We start from the raw sequence: 23,428 nt of genomic DNA on the forward strand, positions 1-23,428 counted from the left end.
GGTATGGGGGGTTAATATCGCTCCATCGTTATAAGGAAGAAGCCTGGGCTTATAACGCTACACGACAGCATGCACACATCTACAGAACAGCGTGGTACAGTTTGTATTTACTTCTGTGTTTTGAAAGTTTAGAAAGTCACACAGTTATAAAGCACTTTTGCATTCATCAGCTTCGTCAAAAAAAAAAAATGAGCATAGACGGTAGGCACATCTGTATTAGAAGAACAAGACTCCACATCTTACAATGATAATCAACTGATAAAATAAAGTTTATTTCAAAGTTTGTATTAAATGCTTATAGCAAGACAAACATGAAAGTTTCGTTTTTCAAAGTATAATATCCCCAAATGAATTTTTACCTATTTCCTAGTGAGTCATATTGCTCATGGACAACAAGGTTTATCTATGCTTTCGTAAAGCTACAATACAAAGGCAAAACAATTCAGCATACTCCATCTGAGTAAACTTGCGATTATAGAGAAACACACTTGTCTGATTTGTATACTTGCTTAAACTGCATCCTTACAACCCTGGCATACTTCTCAGTGAAATTTGGTTTGTGATGCTAAAAAAAAAAAAAAAAAAATCTGCAAGATGAGTAGGAACGTGTGAAGAAAGCAGTTTCAAGCAGTTTCAACACCAAGATCTACAAAGCATTAGAAAGTCACACTAGAGATAACTGTACTGGATTCAAAGAGCTTGTCAGTCCTTTTCTCCCTCCCTGTATAAAAAACTCAGTTCAATCAGAAAACTTTTGGCCATCAAAACTGATTTATCATACCAATAAAGTTTACTTTATTTAAAACTTGCATACAGTACATTTCTGCCAGAAACTTATTTTAATCCCCAGATACTAAGACAAAGTAAAAATCATGGTTGCTTTAAAGCACAAGAGGGCCAAAAAAGTATATAAAAATTATAAGCTATTTGCACCTTGACACCTTGCATTTGTGATCAGCATTACAAATTTACAAACCAGGAGCAGATACCATTTGCAAATACTTATTTTAACATATGCAAGAGACAGTTTCAGTGATCCCAAACCAATTCCACTGAGGAATTACTTCAATAAAAAATCTGTGCGTTTTTTTTTTATATATATATTTGTACAAGTGCAATACTTAACAGTTTCAAAACAAAAGGATAACAAAAATGAGTACACATTTATTCAGTACATCAGAACCAATTCTTACAAGACTAAAAAAGGTCTTAAAGTAGGATCTGCAGCTGGTCCCTCACATTGACTTCTCAATCTCAGTTAAAACCCAAAGCTCTATCTAAGAAAAACCTTCCACTTTGAGCATACAACCTTCCATTACAGGGACCATGTGAGACACTACTTGAGGACAAGAACTGAAAGTTGTACCTATGTACTAGACAGACCACAATTGCCCAGTTCAGAACAGAGTTACAGCAGTTCTGGGACTTAAGCAGCTGTAAATTTCTTCAAATTTCTAATAGATTAATTTCTGGACTGCACCCAGCTGGACTGCACCAGATTGTTCTATCTGTAGTTAGCAGTTTGCCATGAATAAAATCTGACTCACTGGTCATTGGCAAGAATCCCCATCTGTTCTAACAGAGTCCAGGTTAGAGTGTTCGCATTAATGCATTAATTTCCAGTTTCTAAATGAGAAAGCAATCTTTGAAATTAAGACAAAGTTTATTTTGAAGGGAAGAATCCTTGAATGAGAAGTTACAATGTTTTTATAATAAGAGTCTATTAATGTTTACATCCATTGCTGTGAGGTGAAACTAGAACTGTGGGTGTACAAAATGGACGTACAAAAGATTATGTCTTTGTGCAAACATTTGCTGTGATTAACATTTAAGGTTGTTTTCTATCTGAAACATTGACAAATTCTTCTGCATTTGTTTTTTGCATTTAATTGCAATCTACACTTGAAAACATTTTGAATGTTGACACTTCAGTTGTCATGTTCAGTTTAAAGTGTTCAACTGATAAATTGGACTACTTACTCCCACAATTAAAGTGGCAAAGTTTACTAATAAAGGTGGCTTGGAAAAGCCTAACCTATGTATGTAGCTTCAACTGCAGTGAATTCTGTATCACATATGCTAAGTTAGCATGCAACATAAGCAGCCATATCAAAATATTTCTTTTCAGAACTGTCAATTTTAGTTTGTGGAATAATAGGCAACAACCCCTAAGCTGTGCTTTTGAATAAGTGTAGGTTTTTCTAAGGATTCCCCACCTGCAGTAGCATCAGGGAACTGCTGTGCTGCTACCACACTAAGCTATGAGCTAGCAAGTCTGTACAAATCAGGAGCTTGGTGACAGTTCTTCAGATCAACATTTTGTTTCAGCCTATTGGGTGCCAAATATCAGCATAAAAACTCTTGGCACTACCGTACCTTCAGTTGTTCTACTTACACCCCACAGAATTTCACCGTTAAGTGTGGTAAAGAGCACCTATGTGCTTTAAAAACTCTGATTGGATTTAAACAGATTTATCAGTTATTAAAAGTAGTTCATAATAGCATATTAAACTATTTTTGATTTCATTCGCTGCCAAATAAGGGGGGAAAAACAGTAGTTCTAACATATTACTGTTAGGAGATACTGATAGTTCCAATCAACTGAGGCACAATTGTAAGTGGTGACCAGCACGTCATACTTAGGTCATTGAACTAGTAATTGTACATTTCCTTACAATGCATCAGATGTATGCACCACTAGCAAAAAAAAACAAGAAGGTCCGTGTAACTTAAGTGTTATATGAAGCCTAATGTGCACTTGATGTAAAGTGTTATGAACACTGTCCAAAGGACATGTGACTTCCTGTACCTGTATTAAGCTATTGGACAGCAGACAATCAGAATTTGCTCCAGCTTCAAAGCAATATACATAACTGCCCAAAATCATTTCAGTCCCTGGGTAAATTGCATTTTGCAGCTAGTTTTTTCAGCGCCTTAGTTAATTTAACTTGATTACAACTGGAAGCATCTGACTATGATTTAGGCATGCTTATTGCTGTAAAAGAAATAAGCCCATCTTCAAAGTTACTGTGCAAGTATTTTAATAAGATTTGCACACATCTCAAAAAATTCTATTGTATGACTCCCTGATCTCGGAGTTAAGTCAGCTGTTGAAGAGTCAAGTGAAGAGGTCACTGATGAGGTAAGGGATGTATCTGCAGATTTTCCTTGTGCATCACCATCTGAATCTTTCTGACAGGATCTATAGTTGCTCACAGAACCTGATCTCTGTGGAGTTGCAGTCCCAGACTTTGCTTCAGTAATTTCATCTGAAGGGGGAAGGAGAGAGTAGAAGAATTAGTTATTGGTATCAAATTGACCAGGGGAACAGCAAACATCTTCCCTTCCTGAGACTTAATCTTGTGCAGATGTCCTTATGCAAATTAGCGTTGTGCTATGAACTGTGTTTCAGGCCTATGTCATCTACTTCAGTTAGACCAGCACCTGCCATGTTTTTCATTAACTAATTTCAGTGACTAACAGATCAATTGATTTCATCTGCTTAATTTATCTTTTAAATTTAACTTTATGATGCCACCCCATGTAAGTCAAATAACACTTTGTACACATTTTGTAGATGCTTTTGGCTAGTATGTACTTTGTCATTGTTATTTGGCTTTGATTTTATATTATTTTCATTATAATTGTTGCATCATTTGTTATTAGTTTACATTAATTTATCCTTCTTTTTTGGAAGATTTTCCTTTAGTATCTTTTACATCTATACTACAGCTTACCTCCCTTTTACATCTACACTTAAGGTTACCTCCTGTATGAGAAGAAATACTTCTACCTTATAAGTAATGTTCTGCTGAAGTATCTTTATTCTTAAAGAAAACATTAGCCTAACTTTTTTTTAGTGACAAGTGAGTAATTTCCAAGAGAAATTAGCAAACATAAAATGGTGTTTCGTATCAGTTAAAGCTACTTTAAACTAGTTAGGTAAGAGGAGTAGAGAACTGTTAACTGTGTCAAAACAGAGTAAAAAATCAGCTTCATGACTGGAAGAGCTGCCAAATACATGTCCTGGGGTTGTATTTTCTCAGGAGTTGAAGGCAGGACTGCAGCAGTCTAACCTCCCACAGCTGCATGGCTCTATGCAGTCATCTCCCCTCCAACTAAATTAGCATTTTTCCTATATACAGTTGTTAGCAAAGTGGTTAGTTCCCTCTATCAAGTACTACTGGATCTAGGCAAACACCTGTATTGTCAGAAGGGATGAGGCAAGAACAGGAATAACAAGTTACATTAAATTGACCTAAAAACCAGCCTTAGCCATTCTATAGGGTAATCCAGTCAGACTCCAGTAAATCCTTTCTCTGTGCCACATTTTCCTAGGCAAGTTATGTACCCCATTAGCTGTATGCAATTTTGCTTTAATTCTACTACACCCTTGTTAGGGTACACCCGCCTCCATTCATTTTCAAAAATAGCCAACTTACAGTTTTATGCGATACTACAGTCATTCCACAAAGTATGACCTTGCTGCAGGTTAAACTACCACCTTTGAAAACTTCAGTTACTACAATTCTTATTTCAAATCTTCTACTAGCACCATTGGTCATTTGATCTTGGCTGGCAGCTAAATGTCTAGCAAATTCCCATACTATATATACACTGAATATAGTGAACTATATATATAGTTCACTCCTCTATTTCTCAGCCCAATGGAGGAAGAGAATCAGAATGCCAAAAATGAAGAAACTCATGAGTCAAGATAAACATGGATAATAGAACCAAGAAAAAAAAGTGATGCAAAGGAGATCATTCGTTACCTCCCACAAGCAGACTGATGTCTAGCCAGTCTCTGAACAACAGCTACCTCCCCAAATTCTCTCCCCTCAGTTTGTTTGCTTTGTTTAGCATGTTTTGCTAAGGATGGTATTATGTCACCAAATCTCTCCTGGGTATGTCTGGATCACCTGTACAGGATGTGTCCCCTCTCAGCTCTTGCTCATCCCTGGCATGCTCACCATGTGTGGCAAAGTTGGGAAAAAGAAAAGGCCTTGATACTGCAAAAGTACTGCTCAGCAACAGCCCAAACAAAGCTACTACTAACACTTCTAGTTACAACTCCAAGACACAGCACCATAGAGCCTGCTATGAAGAAGTTAATTCCATCTCAGCCAGACCTAGTAAAACAGTGTACAATCCAAGCCAAACTGGCAGGCATACATGTCAAGCTTTATCTTCACTAGGAAGAGATATTAATAGTCTTAGCTCAGATTTAAGTTAATGTTTAAATCTAGGCCTCACAGGCAGTTTAGGTTGATTCAGGTATTACCTCTCATAGATCTGTCCCCTTTCATACCAGTGCAGACATTAAAAGGAGCAATTCAGGAGTTAATACAGCTAAGAAGTGATTTGAGGGATTAACCAGCTAACCATTTGATCTCAGGAACACTAGGACTGAAGAAATAAAGAAACACTTTGTTTCAACTGACAAAGGGTAAGAATTTCAGTTTACTTCTACCTAAGTAAATCAAGACCTGGCAATTCGAATTATTTCCCTTACAACTCAATTAACTTATGTAAGTTTTCACATACCATCAATACTACGGAAGTCCAGCAAGTATGTCCTGCTGTCCACCTGATACAGCTGTAGACTCATTTTAGAGTATGCACTTGTCACTGGATTCTTCCTTCGAACACGCAAATAATACGGATTTACAACCTAGGACAAGTAAGATTTGAGCAAGTTACCAGAACTGCATGAGATACACTGCATATTGTTCCTCTCATTTCAGCTCACTGGTATTAAGTGATTTAAAGCTTACCTGTAACAGCTTCCCCACCCCCCCAATAGAAAAAAAGCATTCCTACAGCCCCAGCAGAAAAGTTTGACATGTTACAAAGATTTATCCTGTCAGCATAAGTTGCCTCCCCCAAAACCCTTCCTGTACAGCAAGCAAAAGCTGTCAGCACAGGTGCACAAGATTTTTTCCTGTGCAGGAAGATGCATTTTTTTTTTTAGACTTCTAGTCTATGTAATCACACAGCTCAAACGAAAAGTTACTGTTATCGATTGTATAGACCTTTTATTCTTTTACCTTCCATTCATAATCCAGCTGTTTAATTGCTCGACACACTTCAGCCATGATATCATTTGGTCGACTCTGACTCCGTATTCCCAAGTGCCACTTAGCTCTTCTTACACCTTGGTGTTTTGATTTTTGTGGATTCAGCTCATCAAGAGTATGGCGAGGACGCGGTGCTTCAGCTACCAAGAATGGCACTCTTTCAGGATGAGGGCGAGACAGATGGTGATCATCAAGAAAAGAATCTGGTGGGCTTGTAGCCAGGTAGAAGTCTTTGGCCTCATTCATTATTCTCCTATTATCTATAATGAGGTGATAAGCAACAGCTAAGGGGTCCTGATGATTTCGGCTATACAGACAGCTTAGAACTTCCTCTTCGGTGCATTCAAACTTCTCACACACTTCTTTTAAGGCTTCATCATCAATCATGGTAGAGCTGTATGAAGGGTCTTCGGGAAACAAGTATTTGGGAAGGTCCTGCTTAAACCATTCATGTTCCCTAGATTTAAAAACAATAACTTAAGGCTATGTATGTAAAGCAAGCATTTCTAGCATTAAATTCTTTAAAAGTTATTTTCAGTCTGTACAAAAAAAAACACACAATTGTCAGCCCAAGTATTCATCCTGTGCTTCTGACAAAGCAAGTTAACCATGCTAAGGCAACTGGACATTTCTACATAGAGGAAAGCAAAAAAAAAAAAAAACCTCCTTCACAACATTTTGCTTGACATTTGACAGGAGACTGAAAAAAAGGAAGTCTTTCCTAGAAGTGTTCTAACTACCCTAGCTCAAAAAAACATCTTAGTGTAACTCAACCTGCTTTTTATATAAATGATATACAAATTTAACTGCCAGTACCTTAGTTTTGAGACAATTTCATCTGAAATACCTGAAGCACTCCCTCCTCCACAAGCACATACATAATAAATAACAAAAAGAAAACTCGATGCTGAATAGTTTCTTTGGCAGGTGTTTTAACAAGGATTTTTGAACAAACTCGCATGCTCCACACCCCCAAAAAGTTATTTTTTTTCCATTCAGAACAAGGCCAGCTTGTCTCTAACACATACAAAATTGAGGGAAGGCTATGTAAAAGTCAATCTGTACCTCTTTACTACTGTATCCATGAGCTAGTATTCATAAGAGGGGAAAAGGAAAAATCCAGAATTAACCAGATAATTAACCTTATTTTTTTCCTCTATGAGCAACTTGTGTGCTTACAGTAAATTGCTTAACCAGCCAAGGGGTACGGCATGACACTGTTGCAGAAAAGAGAACTATCAACACTAGACTTACTACAGATTAAAGAGCAGTTACACTGATCAAGCTCTAGTCAGCATGAATATGAAGATATGCCTCATCACCAAAACGTGCAAAATGCACTTTAATCAGTAACAAACAGTTCAGAAGCAGAAAAAGCTTTTCCTGTACTAATACAAACCACAGCCCTAGCTGCACAACTGAGGTCAGAAAAATATTTTATTACTATTCACTGAAATGAGTCTCTCCTCTTGCACCTGTGCACACTTCCCCCTAGAACAATTAAGGTATTCAGTAATTAAAATCAAGCTGCCCTTTAAGCTGATGTTTTACAGCTGAGTATAGAACTGGTTAGGATTCAAAATCCACCCATGTTCTGCCACCGTTTTTCAACATTTTCATATCACTTCTCATCTGGACACACCAAAGATAACTTAGATAAGCCAGAGTTCCTTTCCACTGTAGTTTTACAGCTCTTAGTTTTCAGTGTTTTCATGTTTTCTGATGGGAGCTGCAAGAAAATACTCCCTGTTGTAATAAAGTACCAAATGATAATACATACCACACTTTTTTCTTTTATTGAAAAAACACAGACATTTCTAGCTTCTTAAATTCTAAGACTAAAGGAAGAAGTATTTTCAATAAGGTAGTGCTTTCTTAGTGTTTCTCACAAAGGAGACAGGAAAATAATTACGCTACTGGATGAATTACAGCTTACTTACTGCCCACCTTGTTAAGGAGTCACCCCCTCCAGAATCCCATCTTGGAATCTGGAGCCCATGATAGCTATCTGTAGCTTTAGCTCATCAATATTCTACGCAGTAATTGTCACTTATACACCAGTTTATGCTAGGGTTTTGAAGCCAGACCAAAAAGTGCTAGAGACGGAATATTCACCATCTTAACATTTTTCCAAGGTCTGTATAAACTTGGATTAAGCAGTAGCTATGTTAAGGGTTGTAATTTCCCATCAGATATTTAAAGCACATAGTGCGTGAATAGTTCAAGCAAAGATGTGTTTTTTTTTTCCCCAGAAAGAACAGTAGATTACAGTTCTTACAAACCATTTTGCAGCTAAACAACTTTACTTAAACCAAGAGTTTCTGAAGATTCCTGCAATGTATACATTTTACTGTGACCTCCAATTAGTACTTCTTTGGCCATATAGATCTAGTGGGAGGTGTCCCTGGCAACGGCAGGGGGGCTGGAAATAGATGATCTGAAACGTCCCTTCCAACCTGAAACATTCCATGATTCTATGATTCTAACCATTACAGCTAAAGCCAGATGACCAGAAGTCACTTTTTTTTTTAATTTTGTCTCAGACTATAAAACAAGTGGTACAACTGGTTTCTTCATACCGGTTTCTTCATACTGCATACATGAACCAAGAAAATCATGCAAGCAGATGTCAGTGTTTTACCTAATGTCTCTGATCGTTGCTCTCTTCATTGGATCCACTTGCAGCATGTGTTTCAGAAGACTTATGACAGATGGATTCAGGTACTGAGGGGTATAGAAGATACCATCACATATCTTCTTAAAAAGTGTTGGCACATGATCATCATCAAATGGAAGTGTTCCACATAACAAAGCATAGAGAATAACCCCACTGCTCCAAATATCTACTTCTGGACCTGCATATAATCTGGGAAAAAGTTAACTGTTAGTGATTTGTGCATAATACTTTTAAATAGATTTCAAACACACACGCACACATACTTTAACTTATTTTACTGTAATTGTATGAACTTGCGGACAACTAATCTTCAATTATTATAATGTTTCAGTTCTGTGCTATGCCTCCCTTGAACTCTAACATCCTTTCAAAGACATAATGAAAGCTAGGGAACAAGTATGTAGTTTTCTCCTCTATTGTGTATAAATACTCCACAAATGCAATTTAATACAATGGTAAACTGAAAGTACATATAACAGGACTTATCACACATCATCTGTGCTACCGTCCAGATAAAATAGACGTTCGGCCTGTCATCAGCAATAGATTGTATTAGAGTTGCTGTAAACAGCAGACTTGACAATAAGAGTCCGGTAAAAAGTAGAAGTTATGTTCACGCTGAATATAGTTCTGCAATGGGTGTTTCACTGCTATTCAACTCCACGGCAGATGTCATCTCTAATTCTATCCATACCTCTGCTTCCAAGATGTGAGCTGTGATATTTTTAAACCAATTCAGGCACACCGTACACAATGGACTTTATGACATTAGACATCACCTCCAACTTACAGGAGCTATTCAAAGCTAGTTCATGGGAGCCTTAAATGCTTATGAAAAAAATATCATGGCAGTTAACAACTCCACCCAGTATCTCAGCATCAAGCTGAGAATGTCAACAGTTTTGTAACCTTTAGAATCAAGCAGCAAAATAACTGAAATACATGCACACATGTATCCAAAATAAAAGAAACTACCTTCCTGAAATTACTTCTGGTGCAGCATAGTTAGGGGAACCACAGCTTGTTCTTAAAAATTCTCCATCTGACATCATATTTGATAGACCTGGAAGTGTATAAGAGTAGCTACTAAAAATTCAGAGAGCAAAGTGATTTCACACTGCATATACCACCTGGAACAAGTCACCAGTAATTTAAATATCAAAGTTAACATTTAACTCAGTTAGGAAGCATAGCTGTTTGGAATTACCAAAAGTTTCACACACAAGAACACTACATGATCCTAAGTTTAGCAGAAATTTGAGTCTGACATAATCCATTATTGTACACAGCCAAGGCACGTTTGAAAATATACATTCATTCTAAGACAAACGATTTTGATTACACAGGCATGACAGAAAAAAGTTGTTCTAAGGGAGACAGAGCAGCATAACATAGGATTTTGATCATTAACAAGAAGGCATCTTTATTATTTAGAAACAAATATGTTTAAGTGGAATATGTTACCAAAGAGTTGCCCACAATTCTCTAAGAGGTTATATATATATAAAAACAAAGGAATTGAGAACTGCACACAACTTTGTTTTGGAGTAGGTGACAGCCACCACAACCACCTGCACTCTCAACTAGTTCCTGAATCACTGCAGCTTAGTATAGTTTTGTTTTAGATACTGTTAGTGATTAAAGCATACTTTAGGACCAGGCCATCTTTGTTCACCAGCTCTCAGCATAGTTTGAACTACCACTTCCAGAAGAGCTGTGGAAAATATTTTCCAGTTTCCTCAGTGGAGGCTGCATTATAAGGATTACTAGAGGCCTGAGAACTCAGTCCAAAGAGAAGGAATTACGCCCTTTCACCAAGGGCAGGAGGGGAGACTGAAGAACACAGCTTGACTAGCTTTCACACTCAAAAACTTTTATTAAGTTCTTGTTTAGTAAGCTAGTCACAATTAACTGAGTGCTACTGTTCTGCTTATGCTGGAGTTGCAGGACAATTTCTGTAAGTTGCTGTATTTCATTTCTTCAGCAGCTATGCAATTTCACCCAGAGCATTCTCTACACATGAGAAATTGTTAAGATTCCCAATACCCACATACTTGAACACCTATACTTTCAAAATATACTTAGAATACTTAGCATGAGCTAGCACCTTTGATCAGACACCTCAAAATGCTTTATAAGGGCAGGTATTATCTACTACATCTACAGGAGATACATCACAATGAACACAGCAGTATGGATACCTTACTGTATTTGTATGGTCATTCTTTCCTTTTTTTAAAAAAAAAAAAAAAAGAAGGGGGGGGAACTAGCTACCAGTCTCCTTGCTGTCTGTGTCACAAACAGGTAGTATAAACAATTTAACTTTCTGACTAGTTAGGCATCTACATAGAGAAGAGCCTAGAACTTTGCAAAATTAATTATTTTACCTTTTACACTTTAACTACATTTTTCTTACCAAATCACATCTTTAGCTTTTAAAGTGAATTTAGAGTAGTTTCATAGAAGGAGTAACGTATTTTACTAGAGCAAAATGGTTCTTAAATATGATGACTGCCTTGCACTGTACTTCCAAGAGAGCTACGCATCTGCATTTTACAGATGGAGGAGGCAGCAATAGGAGGGTCAGTTTTCAAGTGACCAAGTAGGGAAATATGTCCCCACTGAAATTCAGCATTTCAGAAAAATAAACATGACTAAACCAGACAGCTCAGTTTCATTCACTCATACAAGCTACCTGAATTGAAAAAGAAAGCCTGAGGAAAACAAACTATAGATGTGCAAGAACACTGTTTTGCTTTGCATTCATATTCTTCCTGGATTCTGTTCCATCTTCAGGATAACCAAGTAACCACATTTTATTAAGTATTTTCCATAGCAATTAACAGAACCTAAGTAACAAAAAAGTGCGATCATATAGGATATTAATGCTTACCAAAGTCAGCTATCTTGGCATTCATGTGTGCATCGAGCAGCACATTCTCAGGCTTCAGATCTCTATGTACTACCATATGCCTGTGACAGTAATCCACACCAGAAAGGATTTGCTGGAACAGACGTCTACTTTCCTTCTCGTCAAGCTAAGACAAACAAATGCTTTAAACAATTTTGAAACAGTGGAATGAATTATTTTTCATTTATATGAATTGCAGAAATGTTTCCAGTGATCTAAAGTTAGTATTTTTAGTTTTAATATTTTATACAGCAAATGATCGCATCTTTGCAGTAGAAAGCTTCTTAACTTCAATCATTTTGTTCTACAACAACTCTAAAATGACTAAGACAAAATTGTATCCACTCAGAATTACTAAAGTTTCTCAGTCATGCTTTTGACATTACTATCAAACTCAAACTTTGTCTAAACAGAGTGAGTATCAATGAACTTCCATACTTAAGCACAGTGTAAGACTTAACACAAAAGCTGCTGATAATTGGCACAAAAGGCAGTAAATTTTGATGCAATTTACGTTCTGTTTGCAGCTTTCTCCAGACAGCAGACTTAGCTAGGCACTTCCTATCACCATGTGCTATAACATGTCAAAGTCAGCTCAGTCTAAGTAAAAGGATCCTGCCTATCTAGATAGTTTAACATAAAGGAGTTTAGAGCATTCACAGAAACTATTCTACTAGTCAAAGAGAATAGTACAGGCAGAATAGCAGCTTCCCTGTAATTTGAATAATTCTTTAGTTGAGTGGAAAAAATGTTATGACAGTCATACATTAAGATCTGAACTATGCTAACATGCTCTGAAATGAGAAATATTTACAAAATGTAGCCATAAGGTATCTTTAATTGTTAACAGCAAAATTAATGCTGAATACATAAAAACAAACCTTCCTTTAATAGGAATGTTGCAAAAGCAATGCAAGTCATTGACCACTTACCCTTCCGTTTTTACAGATATAGTCAAACAGTTCTCCTCCTGAAACATATTCCATCACCATGAAAATGTCAGTTGGTGTACTGATGACCTGGTACCTGATAAACGAAGGTATCTGTTAATCTGTGTACTCAGTCTAAGAAGCTAGTTACATTCAGATAAACATTTTAGAGTATACTTCTACGCAACTCTTTGCAAAACACTAGTTTCAACAGTCAATTTATAGTTACTGCAGTAACACTATTTTTCAGAACCTACTTCTCCTTTCACTATGTAATAACATCACTGTAAAGACTAGAAGAAAACTTCTATTTCCTACCAGGAAGATCAGTCTCCATACTTTCAGAGGAAAATTCTTAAATCAGGTATTTCTATGAAAGTATTTGAAGTGCTACCTCACACACAGCTTAGCATAGTGCAGAAGGAATACAAAAGTACAAAAAGATTTTGCTAGTTCCTCAAAAATCCACACTTTTCAACCCTAACAGTCAAGAAAACTGCCTTGTCAGAAATAAAGTGTACTTCAAGACTGGAAAAAAAGATGTTCACAATGATGCAAATTAATTCTCTTTGATTATGAGATCTATACATTTTTATCAGTAAACTATAAACTTCAGTCAACCATGAGCAATGGTTTATAGCCGAGATCTTCAAAGATGTTCACCTTCTGGACACTGAGGTAACAAACAATGTTGGGAGATAACCTCAGCATCTCAGACAATTAGCAAGTCTGTAGAGGTTTTTAAATTAAACTGTGGTATAGGAAAAAAAATCTTTAAGACAGACTTGAAACATTTTATACAATTTTTAATAAAGCAGTGTTGCAAATTACACGTTGTCTAATTTGTGATGTTCAGCTGAAGAAATCTGTTTACTTTTATCCCAGCAATTCCTCAGTCTAGTTCCTAGTAGAGCAAGCAGCATGATCCTAAGTTCCCAGTATGTCTACCAGCACAGCTGTATCAATTATAGCTCAAGCAACATTTACATGCAGGCTAATAACCCTTCTACTTTGGGAATACAGGCTGCACAACTGAAAATTTGGGTACCCATCACCTTTTCCATTATCTCCTACATCTTGACCCTTTCCTCCACACGCAGAAAATATTTTTTCCTCATAATTCACTAGAAATATTTACCTGAAACCTATGCTGTTTAGCTGTTAAATCAGCTTAACCAAAAGTACATGTTCCTGCTTCACCCCGTATGTCAGCTGACACACTGACACTTCCCTTTATTTTGGCTACAGGTATGTGCTTTGGACTAGGTCACAAACTCTTCATTGGAAGCACTAGCAATGCTGCAGATAGACAAAGAAGCTCAACAGTCTTCTGAAACTAATCCACTTCAGATCATCTCACTACCTGCTTCAATCTGATTTAGCACTGACTTACATGCTGTTGCCAAACTAACGGAATGTACTGGCATGGCATCTATCAGTGGCAGCATGGTCTTAACGCTAGACTTTGCCAATAAAAAAAATTATGAACTCTAATACCACAATTAGGAGTAGAAGTTACATACACAATAGCTGTGCCCTGCTAGATGCGTCGGTATGCTATATGAAACAAAAAAGTCAAAAATAAGTGGCATTTATATCTGGTCTGAGAAAATGAATCACAAGTCTAGCACATATTAAATTGTATTCTGAACTCTGCTGGTAAGTTATTGATTGACTGATAACTAACAGACTGAACAGGCACAATATCAATTCTGTACTAATTCAGACAAGTGGTAGCAGATATTTCAGAATTCTTTTATATAGAACACACTTAACATACTGCACGTCTTTAATTCAGAAAAGTTTTGCAATCCACTATCTACATCAGAAAACCATAGGTCACTGATGTTGATAAAAGATATTTTGAGGAAAAAAAAAACAGTAAGCTTGCACAGGAAAGCACTCTACAGTCTTGTTCTTAAGACATTTCTAAGCAGAAAAAAAGGATCAGATACAACCAGAAAAAGAATACTGAAACAGCAGCTAAAAACAATAAAACTGATAGTACAAGAAGAATCTATTATGCCAATACTTTTTAAACCTGCCTAAAGAAAGTTTTGTGCCCTACAGAGAATATCAATTCTGTGAAAATGTATCAGAGGATATTGAAAATGGAATACATGGACGCTGGTTAGTTCTCTAACAAGTTACTGATAGCACTTTTGCCCTTTGAACGCATCTTAGGTAAAAGAGAGCACAAGAGATGGTTTAAATAGATCTGATTATAGCAAACAAAACTTACAGCTTAATTATATGTGGATGTCTGAAGAGTTTGAGGTTCTGAATCTCTCTGCGGATTTTTCCTACAACATCAAGGCTGCGAATCTTCTGTCGATTCAGGATCTTCACTGCAACTTTATGCCCAGTTAACTCATGCTTGCCAACTGCAAGGAACAAGAAAACATTTAGTTAGTCAGGGTTTTCAATTACCCCATAAGAACGTTTACTGGATTATTTCAATTGCAACCAAGAAATACCACAGTTAAGATATTGATCATTCCACATATCCCCGTTATCTTTAGGGAGATAGAAAGCCAGATGGCACATCCTATGCTTCACCCTAATTCCTCTCTCAATTTTATTGTTAGAAAATTCACTGGAAATGTAAGAATGAGCCTTAAATCTCAACCTCAGAAGTCTTGCAGCATGACTACATTTTGCACAATTACAAACAAAACATTTTTCTATCCGAAACACTGCCATCCTTGCTAAGTAGGAGACCATTTTATTTCCCTGTGTAAGTTGCTCCAAGCTTTAGACTCACATGGTAATCCACTCAGACATGCTCTCCTCCAGCTTTACTACTCAAGCTACAAGCACTGCATTTACTTTAAAAAAAAAAAGTGTTTCCTTTCTCCTCAAGTAGCACGTTTCAGCAGTTACTTGGAATTACTGCTAAGAGTAACTGGTTTACTTGAAAATTAATTACTTCTCTCCATGTAGCAGTCTGAAACTCTATGAACTACACATTCTGTGCAGTAAAAAAGACTATCATAACAGAGCTTTATTATATAAATGGCAAAAAACACATGAAATGCACACAATAGAATCTAACAACTATGAGAAGCAATATAAATAGGCAACCTCTTACATTCCTCAGTTTCCTTCCTACTTCAATAAGTTGTTTCTTTTTTTCTTTGAGGAATTTTAAAATGTAAAACACTCCCTTGACAGTTACCATTCTTCAATTCCTTAATTTTGCAGGTGCTTTTTAAAATGGCTTCAGAGTTGCTATGAATATATTTTTTTTTTAATCCAGTGCCAGTATTTTTTTTAATCCAGTACTGGATCACAGATATACTGCAGGATGTAAGCATCTCTTGCACTAGAAGACTTTTCTATCTGCATCAGTTTCTGCACACAGTAGTTTAACACTGCTAATATCATAAATATATCCATTTTCAGAAGTACAGCTGCCATCCTCTGCAATGTTCTAAAGGCAAGCCAGGTTCCAAGACATCTAAATGTCCAGTTGGACAATGGCAACAAACCTCTGCTGAACATAGTACCCTCTCATCTGAGTGCATCTCCTCACTTGAAAATCTGACCAAGTCCCAGGCTTCAAGACATATTTAAGTTCACCCATAGCAAGCTGTGAAACAATTCTGATATAATTAAAAACTTTACCCTGGAAGTCATACCTATATAGTTTACCTGACACAGCACAATTAATACATTTATCAACAAAGCCCTCAACAATTTTGCATTTTATTATTTTACAGTATAGCTAATTTACAGTATACCTAATATTTAATTTTATAGTATATTATTTTACAGTATAGCTAAGGAAGTACTTATCTTGCTTGCAAGAAACAGCTGCTTGTTCACAAAGTAGAAAAAATGTCACTCCACATTAGTGAGAACTGCAAAGACTGCACAAAACCAGGGACTAAGCCAACATTTCAGATGTTAAAGCTTAAGGCCAGTGCTACATGACAGACTAATTCTTCTGAAAGTATAAGACATGGTTCCTTCCCTAGTGGATTAATAATTATTTTGCGGTAGTTATCCACAAAAAAAAAATCTTCCTGCACTCAAGATAATTTTGACAGAATTAGCAAAAGATTATCCATCTGTTGTTCTCATTTCTAGTACAAAACCCTCCTGCTGCCATTTACCTGTACACTGCGATAAAACACAATGAAAGTGAGAAGCAATTCTTAGCAATGAGATAATGTTCAGCCTCTCTGAATGATTATTTTTATGACAAAAATATGTTTATCGGGTAAAACAAAGCAGCATGTCTAAATTGGAAAGTAACCGAGTAGTGGACCACACAAAACTGAACCACCACGATGTGGTGATGAGACACCTTTTTTATCTGAGATCACAGAAAGGCTCCAAGTACAGGATGGAAAAAACATTCCCCAGTGCACAGGAGCCATTACCTAATTAGGGACACAATAACCAAACCCTGTGCAAGCACATTCATACTGCCAAGGAATGCAGGACAAGGCTGACAATTAATCACAAGTTCTAGACAGACCACAAATTATTAGAGGTGTGTGCCTGTACTGTAAAGTCATGTTGCGCAAAAGTAGTATTTGCTTTCAACCAAGCAGACAATTAGAGCAATTATCTTTCGTGCTTTCTCCAATTCAAATGTGATTGAGGTTTCAAAGGAAACCAAGAAATCATACCACTTATTTTCACAACCTAAAGAGTAACAAATCATTAACATAAAACACTCAAACAACAATTACTCCATTTGAATTACTGAGTCTTTTTACTACCTATAATATGAACAGAGGCAAGTCAGAAGTATTTAAATTAAGTTACTACTAAAAACAATTAATATTAATTTTAGTTAATGTCTTAGAAAATAAATGAGAATCCACTACACAAGATTTTGCAGCACCCTTTGGTTTAAAAAGTACTAAATTAAATACCTTAAGTAGCACATGCATTTGAGCAATTTCACAGCTTACCATATAAATCATTGAAAAGTCTAATTAATCGGCCAATTTGTTTTTCTGATTTGTCAGTCTACCTTAGACAACTGGAATTGAATTAGAACCCAGGAAAAAGCAATAGAAAGTTAATTAGGTACAAACAAGCTATATTCAATATGCAAGGTACATAAAAAAAACATTTTATTGAAACTTTTTTTATTTGAAGTACTTATTAGGCAGTAACATTTGTGGTTGACTGAGCCTTAGTCATGACAACTGTGTGCCTCAAGCCTTGATTTTATTCAAGGACTGGAAGAAATGCTTCTCTGCTTCTTCAGCTGTCCAACAACTTTGAAAAAAATATTGAAATAAAAAAATATTGTGGTTTTGTGCAGGTACAGAAAGATCCCTAGAAGTCTGAAAAAGTCCTTAGCAAGTTAACAAATTCAATGGTTGTTTTCTTCAGTCATATTTTACTAACTTTTTACTCCCCTTTTTTACTCAAGCTTAAGATTATATTAAATCTAGCTCTAAGACTGTAGTTTCCAACCACCACCTATTTCATGAAAACTGTCTTGTTGCAAATGTATAGGGTATCCACTAGTCCTGTTCAGCTGCCACAAGTCATATACTTTAAATCTTAAGCTACATTCTTTTCAAAAATCTTGCATTCTTTCCAGGCACAAGTAATCTTCACTTTGCTGTACAATAAAATAGCAAATACAAGTCTTTCCACATGCTTTTTTAAAAATAAAATAAAAATTTGACTTATTTCTTCACTTTACCTACATGCCCTGAGAACTTACATAAGCTAAAGCAGTTCAAGGTACGTCATGCTGGCATAGAATTGATTATACATAACTTCAATTAAGCAGTAATTAAGGATTTATTATATAAAAGAATTTGTTACAATAGAAACAGCAACTTAGTTAACGCTTGAAAAACAGCAAGGCTCACGCAGGACTTACTCCAGGGTACTGGGGGGCGGTTCTAGACTCAGTCACGTACTTCCAAAATCTCCCTTTGAGGTGAATTTCTCACCCTACTCTCTCACCTGCAGTTGTCCACAGACAAGCCTGACCCTCAAGGTGTCAGCCCCCAAGACGCAGTCCCCTCGGGGATGCCATGAAAAAGGGTTCCCAGCTCAGGGGAAAACAAGGGTGCAGATCACTGCAGTCCCTCAAGAGCTCAAGGAGTTCTTCCTTGGTATCAGTATTTACAGGATTCTGAGATAATTGACTTTTAGTTAGTAATTTTCCAGGATTCAGGTCTTTTTTCACTTTGTTTATGGTTCATGTTGTGCAATTCCTTTCCCCTCAGCATTTAGTTGTGCCTTTACCAATTAGTCACACAACAGGGGGCCCAGATATGGTCAGGGGAGGCCTGATCGTCCCATGCCTGTATCACATATGTGACAGCAGAGTGAGCCAATGTTAGGCTTCACCACACTCTGTAGGTAACAGAGGAACGACGCCCAACAACTTTTCTTTGAATCACAGATAAGAAAAGATGATGCAGCACCATATTTATTAGATAAGGAATTTAACTACAAGCCAATCACTTCATGTTGTTCCTGGACTCCAATGCGATTCATCGTGTTCCAGCAACAGATTTCAAGGTATCAGGCATTCATCTGTCTGGCGCTCCAGCAGATCAAGGAACAATCACATCAAGGCCTACTGTGGCTCCTAATTCTGAGCAAGTCTTAGGTCAGATGACAGAGTAGAGTGTACCTGCCATGCTCCACTCCATCAGTACAGTCGATTCACTTTACCTTCAGAGTGGCAGCATGACTCTTGCCTCCGTGGAATAAATGTATTGGCAAATGTTTTATGCCTGTATGTGGGCAACTTTACAGAATCATTAGTATGAGTTACAGCACAATTATTATTCATTCCTTTGTTTTCCACACGCCCTATTGTATCCTCCATCCTCCAAGCCCTGATATGTAAGACAATGGCTAACAGTAAATACAAAACATCAAGAGTTAGTAAAAATCACAATAGGGTGCAGAGTCAGGTTCAGTACTCCTGCTGCTGTAGAAGCCCATCCAAGAAGGACTTGCACCACTGATGCTCTCCATCCTTCTGGACTCTCTACAACACCTTGCATTGGGTCTGTCTGGGATGGAGTCACCTCTCCCTGCAGCAGCCCACACAGTGCTGTGCTCTGCACTCATAGCTGGAACAGCCCTGGTATCACTCCAGTGTTGTGTCTATTGCTGCACAGTGCTGGCACAGCACCAGGACTCCCTCCAAGCCCCCAGGAGCCAGCAGGCTGGGGGTGGGCAATTGATGGGGAAGGGACATCACCAGGGCAGCTGACCTAAACCGACCAAAGGGATATTCCATAACACCTGATGTCACACTCAGCAATAAGAGGGGGCTCTTGTGGAGGAGGGGGTCCTCCTGAACAACCGGTACATGTTTTGAGGCCCTGCTTCCCGGAACGTGGCTGAACATCGCTCACTGATGGGAAGTAGAGAATAACTTTTTTCCTTTCTCTCTGTGCTTCCGCGCAGCCTTGTTGTTTCTTTTGTTTCTTTTTCTCCCCATTCCCTTTCATTATTCTCATCTCAAATGTGTATGTAACACTATGAACAATATCATCTATTAGCAAGGATTCACACAAATGTTCACACATACACATCCTTCCCTGATATACAGGACTACCATTTTGGAAATCTTGATGGGCTATATTTTGAAGTGACGTATTTTATTCTATATCTAAATAGGTTATCTTGAGCTTTAGGAGTGTTACTTTCACAAATGAGACCTCATGGTCCTAGAACAACACCTTCACTCACATCAACTGTTTGCCAGTCTTCTCCCTTTCGATAGGCCCACACCCTGTGCTCCAAAGGACAGGGTAAACTCCCATTACAATTTAGTCCTAAAGTGATAATTGGTGCATACTGACACATGGCAAACAGTGAGGAGAAAGGCAACAATCTTTTTGTGTTTTGAATGATAAGTTGACTAATTGCCACAATGACTGAAACTTTTTCAAACTCTGATGCATTACCAGCAAAACAGCAGACACTAACTGGTAGCAGACCAGTGAGTATTTCTGAATTCCGTATAAAGACAGAACTGAAAACAAGACTTCAGATGATAACATTATGTAAAGCCCATAGAAAACCAAGAAGCCACTGTTATTTTCCTGAAAGCTACTCTGTATTACCTCTGAAGTTTTACCTATAAATGGGCTGGCTCACAAACATCAAAATACATGTATATTAACCATTCCAGTTGTCTACCAGCTATCAGTCCTTCAAAAAGAAAAGCATTACAAAAAGAAGCTCACTTTACATACCTAATAAATACAGAGGAATATTATTTGTTATGAGAATCATGGAATCACCTCGTCTTGGTAGTCTCTTCTAAACTCCAATCATCAACCTGGCTTACTGAGTCCCATCACTATGAACCACGTCCCTTAGTACATACACATCCCTTAAGCACCTCCAGCAATGGGGACTCCACGACCCATTCCAAAGCTTGACCATCCTCTCCATAAAGAAATTCTGATATCCAATTTAAGCCTCCCCTGGTGCAACTAGAACCCATTTCCTCACATCCTATCACTAATACCAATTGCTTTCAAATTTCACTATGCAGAGCAGCAAGTTTTCAAAGACACTCAGAGACAAACAAGTCACTGCAGCTTTGAAACCTTATCTGTTTAAATGCAGGAGCAACAATCTAAAGTCAGTTCAGAAGGTCTTCAGCTGGAAAAGAAAAACAATTGTGAAGCCATTCAGAGTAAATATGACACTCTTACGAAATACAGATACCAGTCATGAAGGCTGCAGGAAAAAGCTGAACAAGCATGTTAGGAACACACAAATATTTTGACAGAGACCAAAAACAACCCAAAGATCAGTAGAGTACACTCTTAAAACAAAGAAAGAAACAAACAAAAAAAGCTAAATTAATGTTTCTACTAAATTAAATGGACACAGGTTAATGATGTGCAAAGGCATATTCCTGAACAACTATGTTAGATGGAAAACTGATCTTCACAGTCCCCTCCCGGGTCTGTTATCACTGCCTTCATCAAGGCCTATTTACATCAGTGTTGCAGTCTACACAGATCAGCGCTCTTAACCTAGTTCTAAAGACTAGGACAAATATTGTATGTTTACAAAAACAAATAGGATCCTCAGCTCAGCACAAATTACTAGAAGTCTGACTAATCTTTCCTTTATGTAAGCTAGTCATTTGAAACACCTGGGAATTATCTTTGCTTTTGGTTTCAGCAGAAAACATCAGTGGTATTTTAAAAAAAGAGAACGCTAAAACAGGGGTAGTATTTTATGCTGAATCCTTGTAAAATTTAAATGAGCATGTGCTTCACAAAACATTTATTTTCAGCATTCTCTTTTACCCAGTCTTTCACTTCTGTGGTATTTTGCTTTGTCTGTGTATTGGCTAGAACCAGCAGCTGTCTCCTCCATGAATCTGAAGCACAGTCAAGTGAATGAGGTCAGTGGTTAATTTGGGCTCAAAGAGCCAGAAGAACAGTTAAATTGGCAAAACATCACATCAGTCAGTTATCTGTGACAGTAAAAAGGCAAGTGAAAGGGCGAATCCATCTGACAGATACTTTGGCAGTGGGAGACCTTTAACAGTCGTTGGTTTTCCAGCCCATTTTTGGGACTGCCACTGCTGTTAAAACTAAAACCCACAGCCACACATCTGACCCCCACATCATAGAAGCGCGATAGAAACCCTAACTGAATAAAAACTGAGCAACGTGGGATTTTTTTCATAGCTTTTTCTTAAATTACCAAGTGACGAAACCTTTATCAGAGCGGCCAGATGAGGAAGAGGAATCAAGGGGAAACCGTAATCTCTAGTCCATTTCGAGTCTGCCGCGGGGTACCTGCACCCCTACCAGGAAAACTTATTTTTAAGTCGGCTGCGAGCAGAACTTGGGTAAGAACCGACCAAATTCCTCACAAAGACTTGGGGCGGCCGCGACTCCCTCACCCCCCGTCCCCAGCCCGCCGTTTTTACCGCCTCCCCCGGCCGGACACCGCCCGGCTCCCGGCTCTGCTTCCACACACGCGGAGCACGACACCGCCGACGCTCCCCGGGCTACAGCCCCGCAGTCGCGACTCTGTCGCGACAGCCACCGCTCCCCCCTCCCCCCATCTGACAGCGCGGCCCCGCACCTCGCCCACCGCCACCTCGCCCTTCCCCAGCCGGAGGAGCCGGGGCAGCGGCTCACCCTTGACTTTGCCGAAGGTGCCGACGCCGAGCGTGTCGCCCAGGATGTAGTGCCCGATCTTCACCCGCCCGTGCTCGTGCTTCTGTTTATCCGCCGCCGCCATCTTGAGCCAAGGGCCGAGTCTGCGCATAGTGCCGCCCGCCCGCGCCGGGACGGAGGGCCGGCGGGGGAGGAGCAACCACACTGCGCCCGCCCGCACCGAACCCCGGAAATGAACGCCGCATTTACCGCCTCGCCGCCCTGCGCGGAACGAACCATTGCGGCTCGGGAGGGGGGGGCGGGCCAGCCCACCGGCCCTGCGGGGGGGGGAGCGGTCTGTCCGGGGATGAGCGCGAGTTGTCACTCCCGGCGCCACCGTGAGGCGACATCTTGGTTAGGCGGCTCCGACAACACACAGAAACAGGACCGCCGAGTCATTTTTTTTATTGTTATTTTTATTTTTTTTATTTTTTTTAACAAAGCCTCGGTTTAAACTCGTCCTCTCTTCTCAGGGAGGCACGCCACAGACAGCGCTTCCCTGTTGCCGCCTGAAGCCGGGGTGTCTCAAAGCACTTCCCCACCCTACATTCAAAGAAAAGGATGAAACTGGGGGGAAAAAAAAAAAAAAAAAAAAAAAAAAAAAAAGTGACATTTGGGTAGATAACTTTTGTCTGGGGAGATCATCGGCTCGAGAGGAAGGTTGCTGCCCACTCACATCCTTTCTC

The 23,428-nt window shown here is 38.5% G+C and overlaps 1 protein-coding gene across 1 annotated transcript; it reads right to left on the reverse strand.

Moving 5' to 3' along the window:
* Nucleotides 1-251: 251 nt before the first annotated feature.
* Nucleotides 252-22,922, reverse strand: PRKAA1 (protein kinase AMP-activated catalytic subunit alpha 1). Its single transcript, XM_035309267.1, has 9 exons — nt 22,725-22,922; nt 14,840-14,981; nt 12,601-12,694; nt 11,651-11,795; nt 9,733-9,820; nt 8,722-8,946; nt 6,051-6,537; nt 5,548-5,674; nt 252-3,269 (listed from the first exon to the last, which is right to left on the reverse strand). The coding sequence occupies exons 1-9, from the start codon at nt 22,852-22,854 to the stop codon at nt 3,025-3,027; spliced, it is 1,683 nt and encodes a 560-aa protein (XP_035165158.1). The 5' UTR covers nt 22,855-22,922; the 3' UTR covers nt 252-3,024.
* Between the last annotated feature and the right edge of the window lie 506 nt (nt 22,923-23,428).

This window comes from Oxyura jamaicensis, chromosome Z (assembly GCF_011077185.1).
Source record: "Oxyura jamaicensis isolate SHBP4307 breed ruddy duck chromosome Z, BPBGC_Ojam_1.0, whole genome shotgun sequence".
NCBI lineage: Eukaryota > Metazoa > Chordata > Aves > Anseriformes > Anatidae > Oxyura > Oxyura jamaicensis.

Excerpts from the sequence above, each read along its gene's own strand:
- PRKAA1 (XM_035309267.1), bottom strand. The coding sequence starts at position 22,854 with ATGCGCAGACTCGGCCCTTGGCTCAAGATGGCGGCGGCGGATAAACAG. Across the intron at positions 12,695-14,839 it reads CATCCACATATAATTAAGCT|GTACCAGGTCATCAGTACAC; the intron begins GTAAGTTTTGTT and ends TTCGTTTATCAG. Across the intron at positions 3,270-5,547 it reads GGACTTCCGTAGTATTGATG|ATGAAATTACTGAAGCAAAG; the intron begins GTATGTGAAAAC and ends TTCCCCCTTCAG.